Source organism: Melospiza melodia, chromosome Z, assembly GCF_035770615.1.
Source record: "Melospiza melodia melodia isolate bMelMel2 chromosome Z, bMelMel2.pri, whole genome shotgun sequence".
Classification (NCBI taxonomy): domain Eukaryota; kingdom Metazoa; phylum Chordata; class Aves; order Passeriformes; family Passerellidae; genus Melospiza; species Melospiza melodia.
The window spans coordinates 16,700,647-16,712,132 of record NC_086226.1 but is presented as its reverse complement, the minus strand read 5'-3'; the positions used below and the strand labels follow the sequence as shown (position 1 = coordinate 16,712,132).

General features: G+C 38.2%; 1 protein-coding gene across 6 annotated transcripts; it reads left to right on the top strand.

The window, feature by feature from the left end:
• The first annotated feature begins 197 nt into the window (after positions 1-197).
• On the top strand, positions 198-10,502 carry NMRK1 (nicotinamide riboside kinase 1). Of its 6 annotated transcripts, none has more exons than XR_010031199.1 (10): positions 198-483; positions 2,391-2,450; positions 2,870-2,960; positions 3,566-3,614; positions 4,966-5,128; positions 5,207-5,278; positions 6,265-6,374; positions 7,341-7,430; positions 7,807-7,957; positions 9,530-10,502. XR_010031199.1 is itself a non-coding variant. In XM_063180418.1 (9 exons), exons 2-9 carry the CDS (start codon positions 2,422-2,424, stop codon positions 7,824-7,826), a joined length of 624 nt encoding a protein of 207 aa, XP_063036488.1. In that variant the 5' UTR covers positions 198-415; positions 2,391-2,421; the 3' UTR covers positions 7,827-9,079. The 6 variants fall into 6 exon arrangements, 3 of the variants coding, with proteins under 3 accessions (XP_063036488.1, XP_063036487.1, XP_063036486.1); XR_010031198.1 differs by having other exon boundaries at positions 9,486-10,502; XR_010031197.1 differs by lacking the exon at positions 9,530-10,502 and adding an exon at positions 8,410-9,079.
• Positions 10,503-11,486: the final 984 nt, after the last annotated feature.

Below are 11,486 nucleotides of genomic sequence, written 5' to 3'. Positions count from 1 at the left end.
CCCCGCCCACCCCCGCCGGCCCCGGGCGGCCCGCGGCCAATCAGCGAGCGCGCCGCGGACCGGGCCCCGCCGCTTCCCCGCCCGCGCTCGGCCCGGGCCGCAGGAGCCGCCCAGGCCGCGCTGCCGGGCCGGGCGGTCCTGGCGGCTGCGAGGGGGCTGCTCCCGGCGGGCCGGCTGGGGCGTCGTGTGCGCCGGACCGCCCCGACTGGGAGGCGGGCGCGCCCCGCACAGCTCCGTGACAGGACGCAGGCGGTCCGCCTGCGCGGAACCCTGCTGGCGGAAGGATGTGCTCCTAACACCCTCGCGGCGTGGTTGAAGTAAAGCGCGAACTGCGGAGGCGCTAAGGTGTTGGAACTGCAACTGGTGGAGGCGCGGCCGAGAAGCTCCGCCAGCCCCGCGGTGTGGGCCCGCAGCTGTGAGAGACGTTCCCGGTGCGGGTCCGGTGCTCCCGGGGGTGGCTCCGTGCGTGAGAGCATTGCCGCGGTATGCCCTTAAAAATGGGGTGACTGCGGCGATGCCATGGGGTTTGTGCTCTATTTAAAGAGACAAATTGACTCAAGCTAGAGTAGCGTAGGATTTCTGTGTTGCAGCATTTGTGACAAATTTGCTTTTGAAATTTGTTTTACACACTACTCAGGGCGGCAGAAGAGTTGTTTTTTATGATGGTATTTTTTTTAAGAGGTGTGTTTTTTATGATGGTATTTTTTGCCGCAGACTGGGATTAATTTGCATGTGCATAATGACATAAATTAAAGTCCAAAGGTGAACGTGTTTGTCCGGTTTGTTGCGTAACACCCTTTGTGGGACAAAGGGTAATCTTCTGCAACACAAAACTTACTGATGACTTTTAGAAATTTAGAACTTTTTAATCTTATTTTTAAAGTAGTCTGAGTATCATCACTTCTTAAGAAAAAGTTATCTGTCTTCCGTCTTTGCATTGTTAGTCAGTACTATGAGCATTCAATGCATCACTGAATTTGAAAATTTTAATATTCCTAGAAAACCGATGTGTACCAACTTAAAAAACTCACAAATGCCAACTACTGTAGATAGGCAGCACCATTGCAAAGCAATGACTGTCATATGATGGCTTGGACTAGTCAATATGTCTTTTTTGGTTGTTTAACGTAACCATTCATGGAAAAGCATGCGAAGATCATATCACAGACATGTGAAACAGTGGAACTTCCAGTCGTTGCACCAAATGCAAGACAATTATATTGTTTCAGGCTCCACATGTGTCTAAAGCTTACTTTCACAGAAACAATGTGGTTTTGTTTTCACACTGATCCCCTGTACCAGTCTTTTTCCTAATACAGTATAGATACTTGTTTGTTGGAGGTAGGGAGGGTTTTACCTGCTCAGTCCTTTCAGGTCTTAGGTGTCATAGGTCTTACTTTCCTAAGCTTGACCTAGGAGGATAGAGCAGGTGAAAAAAGGGGTGTTTGCAAATAGTTATAAATTGATGTGTTAAACTGAAAACAAACATTGTTTCCCCTGTCTTTTGCAGAACTGTTTTCAGCTGCAGTATTTTTCCTGGATAGTTCATTATGTACTCTGCCAACACCCATTCCAGAAGAAAGTTCGGGGGAAAGAGCTGGGGCAAGGCAGTAATTGTGTCTCCTGGCAGCTCTGACTGTACTGAAGGTGTTCAGGCAGTCAGTGCCTCAGAGTTGGTGGGATATGGTGGACAAATTAACCTTTAGAGTTTACTCTTCGATCTTTTCAGGGGAAAATCAAGTGCTACCTAGGCTAAGTCAGCTAGGATGGCTTAAACTGCTCTTGCAGTAGTTTTAATGCTTCCAGATTAATCTGTGGTGGGGCAGAGGAAGGGGATTTGTGTGGTCTGTGCTGTTAATACCCTCAGAAAGGGAGTGGTGAATCACACAGTGATATCAGGTTCATAAAAGAGTTTTTGAACATAGTCTTTGTTACAAGTCTTCATGAAACTTTAAAACACCTTTCTCCTCAGCATGCCACTTGTTTCTTTCTTAATGATTTTGTTTGTTTTGCCACCATAACTTCTGTTTACCTAGTCTTTTTTATATTGTTATGGCTTGAGCTAGTGATTGTGCTTTTCTTTAGGATCTTGTATGATACCAACATTGTTAGAATCGAGTCTTCCAGATTTCCTTTCAAATTATTAAAATACTGTCAAAAATAAAGTACCTTGGAATTTCTAATCTTGGAATTTAAGATGGGATATATATACTGCAGGTTTTTGGTTAGCATTAGAACAAGCAGCTGAGATTCTGACTGTACCTTTGCAAAAAGAAAAATTATGGACAACAGAAAGAAAATAAATTAACTGTATAATTGTTATTTCTTAATACCATAGTTGCCTTCTTGTTCCTGAATTAAGATTTTTCACTGGCTGTTGTTTTTGACAGGAAAAAGGAAGAACTGAGGAGAAAACAAACTATGAAAGTGTTGGTTATTGGCCTTGGGGGGTAAGTTATACAAAATTAAATTTGCTCTACAGCTTAAGACTAGTCTTCTTCTCAGAATGATGTGATATAATTTCTATTTCTGAATAAATTTTTTTCAAACTGGATTACAAATGCAACATATACTTGTTGTTTTATAGCTTGTAACTCTTAAGAAATTGTTCTGTGTCAGTTGGAGACCTTAGGTGCGGGTATCTGTAGCATCTTTCTTGGCACTGCTTGATTTACTGCACTGATTATTGAAAACTGATGGAACATACCAGAAAATTTCTAGAGATAGAGAGTATTTAATGTGACTAAAATTTGGGGGAAGTTGTATTGTTTATTTGCATATAACTAAACAGAAATGTATGTGTGAGCTTGTACATATGTTTAAAAGATTACATTTTGCCTTGGTGAACTTTTTGCAATGTTTTTAACAGTGTAACAAATGGAGGGAAAACAACGCTAGCAGAAAAACTTAAGAATATGCTTCCCAACTGTGATATAATCTCTCAAGATGACTTCTTTAAGGTAACAGTTTTATTGGAAAAACTTGATAGGTAAAAGGAGGCTTGAGTAGGTCTCAATTATTTTTTCAGTTCTCCTGTTGGTGAACTTTTAAAATTTGTGCTGCTTAAAGTAATGTTAATTTAATAAGAATCATAAAATGAGCACTGTGGTAACTGAAATTTAAGTGGCCAAACTATTGGATATACTCAGCCAATAGAAATTTCCTTTCTTCTTTGCCATTCTTTTAAAATAAGGCATGGATGAATTTTTCACGATCCTTTTGCTAATGAGTTTAATCATACTATCTTAAGCCTACACACATACAACAATAAGTAGTTCTTTGTCTTCTAAGTCAAAACAGAAAAACAGCTAATGTTTTGACACACAGTTTTCTCAAGTATAGCTCTAATGAATTTAAGTAATATGATTTGGAGTGTTTGTTGGTCTAGATTAAATAAAGTTTTTGTAGTGTATTTTAACAGTTGTTTACATCAGTTTAATGTTGCAGATAAATTTAACTAATTGGATACAAAAGTGTAAACCCTTACGTTTATAAACAGAATATGTATCTCTCAGCATGGTCATAAAAACAACCTTGAAAAAATTAAATTTTTTTCCTCCTTCAGCCAGAGTCTGAAGTAGAAACAGATGAACGTGGATTTAAGCTATATGATGGTCAGTAATTCTGATGCACTGCTTTTGAACATGGTACTGAAGTTGTTGTGCTGAGCTTCAACACTTCTTCCACCCCATCCCCTCGCTCTCTTCCTTTCTAAGCAAGGCAGTAAACAAGTGGTTGTTTCTGAGCAATCCTTCTCTTAATTTCCTTCAGCTCACTGACATATTTAAGCAAACTTGCTTAACAAGTAAATAGCTCACGCTAGGGCTTGGTCTTTCATTTGCTCTTTTGAATCTTCTCCTCTCTTTCTTCACTTGTGTCTGGTTTAGTAGCAAATGGTACTGTTCAGTTGGAAGTCTTGGCTTGCAGTACTGGCATAAATTTAATCTCATCACTCGGTAATGGCTCTCCTTTTTCTGCTTTTGCTGGTGAGCTCATGGGATTTCATATTGGGTTTTCCAAGTCAGTCAAAACTTGGGTTTATCCTGACACCTTTATTTGATGTGAGATCTAAGATAAAGAACATATATTTTTAAGTTCATGATTAATGCTGGCTCAATTTATTCTTAGTGATGTGTAGATCCAGATCCACTTTAGGGCAGTGTTTTGTGTCAGGTCATATCTACTTGTAAACAATTGCTTGGTTAATAGCTAATCTCTGTTAATACTTTGTGATCACAAAATGTATCGCTGAGAAAATGGGTCAGACCCTTCATTTGTACCTGAAGAGTGGTCATTACCAGCTATGCAATCTTTGACTTAACTTGTAGACTTCATGTAAATGGAATGTGAAACTGGAGAGATAAAATGGACATTCTTATTCAAATATCCAGGTTTAATGCTGCTCTTAAAAGCTCTTTAAAAATGTGTTTGCTGTTATGGTATCCAAAAGCTAACTTATTTCTACCTTTGAATACTTCCTCAATATATTCTTGCGTGTCTACAGAAAAAAAAGATGTTACATTGTGCATTGTATACTATGGTCCTTTAACTCCCTCTATGCCCACCTGATAAACCTCATAAAAACCTAAAGCAAAAAATGCTGAGCGTCTGCTCCCCCCTCTGACTATTTTTATAAGTTTTGTGTAAGTGGAGAGCAGTCCCTGAAGTTTCTGTTATGAAGTGAAAAGCTACGAATTCTGTTCAGACAATAGTAGATGCCATGAAGTCCAGAGAGACTACACCCAATAGAGATACCCCAATCCTGGTGCAAGCTTTGGTTTCAGTAAAACATCAATAGCAAACACAGAACTACGGATATAATCTTTGGGATAATCCTGTTCCCCTTTGTTTAAATTTGTATGTAAATTATTTGATTCTTACTGATTAATGTAGGGATACTTTAGGGTTCTTTTTTATTTTTTTATTCTTTGTTTTTAAGGGATGTTTAACTTTGTTTTCCTCTAGTACTTGATGCCCTCTATATGGATGAAATGGTGACAAGTATTCGCAATTGGATGAAAAGCCCAGCAAGCTCAGGTGTTGTGACAGAAGAGCCAGAGAATACCTGTGACAATCTGAAAAATGTTCATATTTTGATTGTTGAAGGCTTTCTCCTTTACAATTATGAGTAAGCAGTAATATGTAACCTGGTAAATAAAAAACAACCCTAAAATTGAAGAGGGAACTAAATATGTTATTATCTTAGGCCCCTTAATGAGCTATGGAACAGAAGATATTTTTTGACCCTGCCTTATGAAGAGTGCAAAAGGAGAAGGAGGTAAGATTATTGACTTCTTGTTTAAAAAGAGTCACCGCACCCCCTGAACTGAAGTGGTCCTTTTATGCTAGCTTTTCTTCAGGGCTTGCAAAATGTAAGCTATTAAGAACATCTATCCTCTTTTTGTTAGTTTGAGGTTTGTTTGGTTTGATTTTCATTTTAGAGCACATGGTTATTAAAGTATTAAGTGCTTTGCAAACACTAAAAAGAGAATTTGTTGTCCTGATAAATAATTTAATTGATTGCATAGTTGAGTAAAATTATGTTTAAAATGAGAAATGGTTAAAAAAATACTAAGCACTCTTATTCTTGGTTAAATACAGTTAATTGATGATTATTCTTAGAGTAATAATGTTCATGCTGGGTTAAGTGTACAGTTTTGTTTAGACGATCCATTAATTTTACTGTGGATCTAAACTAGATTATTGAGCCAGTGTCTGACTTGCCTCTCAATTTGGAGCAATACTGTATGCTTGGAATAATATATTTGCACAATGTCATAATTTGCTGGCTGAGTGAAGAAATCTTCTATTCAGCTGGCTGTGGGTGATACTGCTTTCTTGGTTTCTCACTAGACTCACCTAAGACATTGGTGTCCAGAATGGAAGAGTCTAGATAAACAACTAGTCATTTAAAGCTTGAGAAATCTATATACCTAGTAAATAGACATAAAGTAGCGTATTTTGGTAGTAGTGTCCATACAGGTTAATTTACCTGCAATACCTTTTACAAAATTAAAACCACCAAACTTTTACCTTATCTTTTATCTTATCTTAAATGTGGTTTGATTGGCAGAAATGGGTAAGATAGCAAAAGACAGCAGAAGTCCGTGTCACAGACTGAATTAAAACAAAGGAGCCTCCTTGGCTCCAATAGAAATACAGCCAGCCTTTCTTTTTTATTTTGGATGAAAGCTGTTATTTAACCAGCTGACACTAGGGGAAAATTTAAAACTTATATGGGAACGCATATGTATTTTTGTGTAGCACCAGAGTCTACCAGCCAGCAGATACACCAGGGTACTTCGATGGACACGTGTGGCCTATGTATTTGAAATATAAAAATGAATTGGAAGAGAATGCAAGTATGCAAGTTGGTATGGTATCCTTTATTTTAAACTTACGAAATGCTTAAGTATGGCACTTGTGCAGTTTTTGTTGAATTGTGGGATTTTTTTTAAATGGGACAAAATTTTCTTCAAGTGTTTTTGTGGCATTTAGTAGGTTTTGATGTTTCTATTAGTTTATATTTCAAGCCCATAGGGATTTTATTTTTGTATTTAATAATGAAAATTAGGAAGTTAAACAATGGAAATGTTCTGATCACTAATTAAGTCCACTTAACAAAATAACTTGTCAAGATAACACACTTATGTCTAAATAGGAAGCTTCTGAGATGATAGCTGATGCACTGGCAGAGTTCTTCAGAACAAAACTGAAATCCTGGTGAAGTCTTGTAATAAACTGAAGATACTTTCTAGGTGCTGACTGTCCACACTACAGTCACCAGTTTTGCATGAGAAGTGTCAAAGCTAGGCCAGCTGTTGGGGCAGTGCCACACGTTTGTGTGATGTTCACACTTACACAGCTCTTGGACTAGCTGCTTCTGGAGTGGGGCCAGAGGGAAGGGGAGGGAAGTTGGGTGGCCTCTTCATCATTGGCACACTGCTTCTTGCTGTGCAGTAAGAATAAGAGCTGCAGTGCTCTTCCGGAACTTGCTCAAAGGCTGAAACTGAGGAACCTGAAATTATCTACTGCACAGAGACCTTTTTGACAAATTATTCCATTGCTCTACTGTCCTCACATAACTACCATTACGCTTTTGGAGAGTTTGTACCACAAAAAATTGTAAATGAATTATTAACTAGAATTATTTTCCATTATGTTGCGGTTTTTTACATGTAAAACAAGTTTGGGGAAGAGGAAAATGGGAGGTTCTGTTCTTGATTTTTTTTTTTTTTTCTTCTCTTCTGATGGCATCTATAGGAATACTGAAAACTTTGCCAATTTCCATTACAGGTAGCTGGCACAGAACTCATGAACACTTCTTTTTTCTTCTTCAGATTATTTGGATGGAACAAAATCCCAAGAGGAGCTTTTATCCTATGTGTATAGTGATATAATACAGGAATTAAACAAGCTGAGGGAAGAAAGTAAGTGGTGGAAATTGAATGCTACTGGAAATTGAATCTATGTATCCTGTTCCATGTTAACAAAAAGCTAATACTTTTATTTGAAAGTACTACAAGAATGATAGAGATCTCTGTTTCTTTATGTGCCACAATACCACATTTGCTCATTACTCTGAGTCAATTTCAGTTAAAACTGTGAGTTCCTTGAAATGGGATGGTCTAAGATTATAGTTGAATTACTTAATGATAAAATAATAATAAAAAACATGGAAGAGAAGGAACATGGGATAAAATATAAATGAAAACAAATGTGTTAGTGGAATTGTATTATCACTAATATACAGTGATGTTGTTTGCAAACACTGCAGATTAGATATGTACTTTGTATTTATTTTAGATCAGCAGGTCACATCATGACAATGTAGAAAGCCTGGGTTCCATTTGATATGAGTTGAAAACACCAAGACTGTCATACATGGCAAGCCAACCAACTGAGCAAATGCTGTGTGTATGACCATAATGCTGCTTCATGTAACACAAGAGATTTTGTAAGTAATTATTAACTCTCTCTTGGGTGTGGAGACAGAGACTCCATTTAGGAGTATGAACACTGCGTTCCTGAAATTTCCTTTAATCAATCCTGCTTTGGCTGAGCTTTAAATCTGATTCAATGTGTATGTTTTAAAACATGAAGATTTTGTGCATAAAACTAAACCACAAAGATGCACTTCTGTTGGATTAATAAGCATATCTGAACATGGATGATTTGATTGCAATTTGAAACGATCATATAGGAATGACGGTGATTGCCTCTAATATTCTTAGGAGCTTATTATCACTGATAAACATGCCCAGAGAAACTAGCTGTGTAAGATATGTAAGTTTATGTAAGTTGTTATGCTGCTTATTCAGTAACTGAATACTTCACAGCTAAGCTTATTTAGACTTGCTAAATACCTCTGGTGTTTGCACTGTAATTTTTGTGTTGTGTATTCTTTAGAGCAGTTGGGAATAGATGTTAAGAAAATGAAAACAAACCTGAAGAGGACTCAGATTGTTGGAAAAAGGTGGGAAAATAAGATGTAGAGAATGGAGATGCATCATTAACAAGATAAAATACATATATTATGCAGAGATTGACTAGGATGGCACAGATGACTAGATAATAAATCCATGCTTCAGGGAGAAAGAAGGAAGAAATAATTGTTATTAATATTTGTAACTCACATTGAAAGTGAAATGAAACTGAAATGTTGTGAATAGAATGTTCAGAAAGCAAGAATGCCAGACAAATGTGAAAGCTTTGTTGTACAATTTGTGTGTATATATATATTTACCCAAACTAGGAAATTGGATCATAGATTGTTGCTGAATAAGTAATATCTTAACTCTTATGTTTTCTAGACAATTGGTTGCATTTTTATGAGCCAAAATAAAAATAAAACTACAGACATGGAAAGGAAAGGATGGATTTTATTACTTGATACGTGACAGCTTAACTAGTCAGTGATTGAAATGTAGTACTTTATAGTAATAGTCCTAAATCTATGTATTAGAAAAAGATGTTATCAGATTACAGCTATGTTTAGCTGTGTTTAAAACAAAGTGCTTCCAAATATAATTTTGTTTTATTATTTTGCACTAAAAATTCTTCATCTTGCATTTGCTCATATGCTGTGATGGACTGTCTGACTTTAAACTGTATTTTTGTTTTTATTTTCCTTTGGAAAGGGTACAATTGCAAGAGATTAGCTAATGCATGGAGTGGCTGTGGTGGGCTGACCTTGGCTAGCCACCAAAACTGCTCTATTATTTGCCCCTCTTCTACAGGAGAAAGGAAAAAATGCAATGGATTTGCATCTTGGCTTATCTTGCATCAAGATAAGACAGGAAGATCACTCAGCAGTTACTCACATGCAGCAAAACAGTTGTGGTTTTGGGAAATTATTGGAATTTACTGCCAATAAAATCATCAATAATGAGAATTAAGAACAAATCATAAAACACCTTCCCTCCACCTCTCCCTTCTTCCTGGGCTTGACTTCCTGCAGAAATTCTCTACCTCATGTCTCCCAGCAGCACAAGTGGATGGGGATTGTGTTGGTCCTTCCTCTTCACAGACTTCCGCTGCTCGAGAATGGGGTCCCTCATACCGGGACAGTCTTCCACTTCCAACTGCTCTGCCTGGCGATTCACAAGAGGAAATGGAATGAGCAATGGTATCACCTGGCTTTATTCCCAACATTAGTGCTAAGGAAAGAAGCTCAGTTTTGTCAGATCCTCCTACAGGGAAAAATGATAGATGAGCTCCAATGCAGATCTATGCATTTGTGCTGTAAATCATTATTGGAATATACATGTTACTGAACATGTTGCTTCAGCAACTTGTAATAAGAGCTCAGGGCACAGATCTTTCACAGTTCTTCTATAATCCTGCCACAGTTTGGAGTTGTATCAAATTGGGTGGGGTTTTTTTTATTATTTTTGCAAACAAAACAGGTGGTCTTACTTGGCTCCTGCATAAGACCAGTGGACCCATGTTTTCAGAACTGGGCAGTTTTTATTTCTACATTTGGAGGGAATCCATAGTAGACTTAAAAGAAGGGCAGCTAAATTTCAAGGGAATGGAGACGCTGCTTTGCAAGGAGAGACTGAAAATTGTGGGACCACTCACTGTGGAGAAGACCAAGGGGAAAATGGACCATGGTTTACAACATCTTGAAAGCTGTGAGTTGAGTGGATGCAGAGCTAGTATTCACCAAATTTTACAAATACTCATTTGAAACAGATTGACCAATTTATATTAAGATAATATTTCACACAGGTAGAAATGATACTTTATGCTGCAGACACTGACCTTCTGAGATGTAATGCCAAAGGTGGTAGACAAAACTAGCAATTTCAAAGGAGATACAGAAAATTCATTGACATTTCACCCATAAGAAGTAGTAAAAGAAGCAAGCAGTGCTATAGCATGGATGTAGAAACTGACCAGGCTCACCTGGTGTCCTAAGTTGTGTGCTCTGGCCAGTTGCTGCAGCAACTCAGCCACAAAAGATAATAAACTCTTCAGAGTCGGTTTGGTAGATAAAATATTTCAGGTGCTATTATAAAAGCTTACCTGGCATGTTGGCAGAATGCTTTTGGTTTGAAGGTAGTACAGCCCTTGACAGAAAAAAAAAAAAAAAATAAATTCAGGTTTGCTCTTGGTGAATGCTTTTGCATTGCCAGGGCTGTGGTAGCTGTGAGGTGGCTGGGGAGAGCTGCATGACAGAAGCCTGTGGTCCTTTATTGAAGAACAGATAACTTTCTGGAAGTGGTATCATCTGCTGGCAGAAATTTCAGGCTGTCACAAGTGAGAGAAAGCTTTGCTCAGTGTCTGGCATGTATTCAGACATGTGGAGCGATAGAGATGGTGGTGTTCAATAAAAGGCTAATGGATTTTATATAAGGACAGAAATACAAGTATATTATTAATTTGATATTTAGAAGGTGGTTTTCTGATGTTAAAATAACAGAACATGACGACTCATAAACACTGATGTAGGAACAAACTTTTTACCTCTCAGAACTTATGATTCCTACTCTAGCCTTGAAAGTCTAAAAGCTGGATTTCTGTTTTGGACTATGTATGCCCTACATTAGACAAACATTAGTCAAATGAGCCTGAGGTGGATTCTCTGTTGATAACCCCACACTGACTTGATTCTTTGCCCTTCACTTCCTCTTCCCATTCATCATCGTAGGCCTCACACTTGTCCCTCTCACCTTCCTCCACAAAACAGGATCTAACAACCCGCTAGGCATCCCCTCAGACTGCGACAAAATCCCCTTCCATCCATACTATGCTATAAAAGATATTCTAGGATTTGCACTAATACTTTCCCTACTTGTCTCCCTGTCCCTATTCTCCCCAAACCTCCTAGGAGACCCAGAAAACTTTACACCAGCCAACCCTCTAGTTACTCCTCCCCCAGTCAGACCCAAATTTGCCTTCGCCATCCTCTGATCCATCCCAAACAAGCTAGGAGCCAAACTAGTCTCCTCAATCTTTGTCCGATTCCTCACTCCGTTACT

Coding starts and splice junctions, on each gene's coding strand:
- NMRK1 (XM_063180418.1), top strand. CDS start 2,422: ATGAAAGTGTTGGTTATTGGCCTTGGGGG. Junction 2,961..3,565: donor CTCAAGATGACTTCTTTAAG/GTAACAGTTTTA, acceptor TTCCTCCTTCAG/CCAGAGTCTGAAGTAGAAAC. Junction 6,375..7,340: donor GAATGCAAGTATGCAAGTTG/GTATGGTATCCT, acceptor TTTCTTCTTCAG/ATTATTTGGATGGAACAAAA.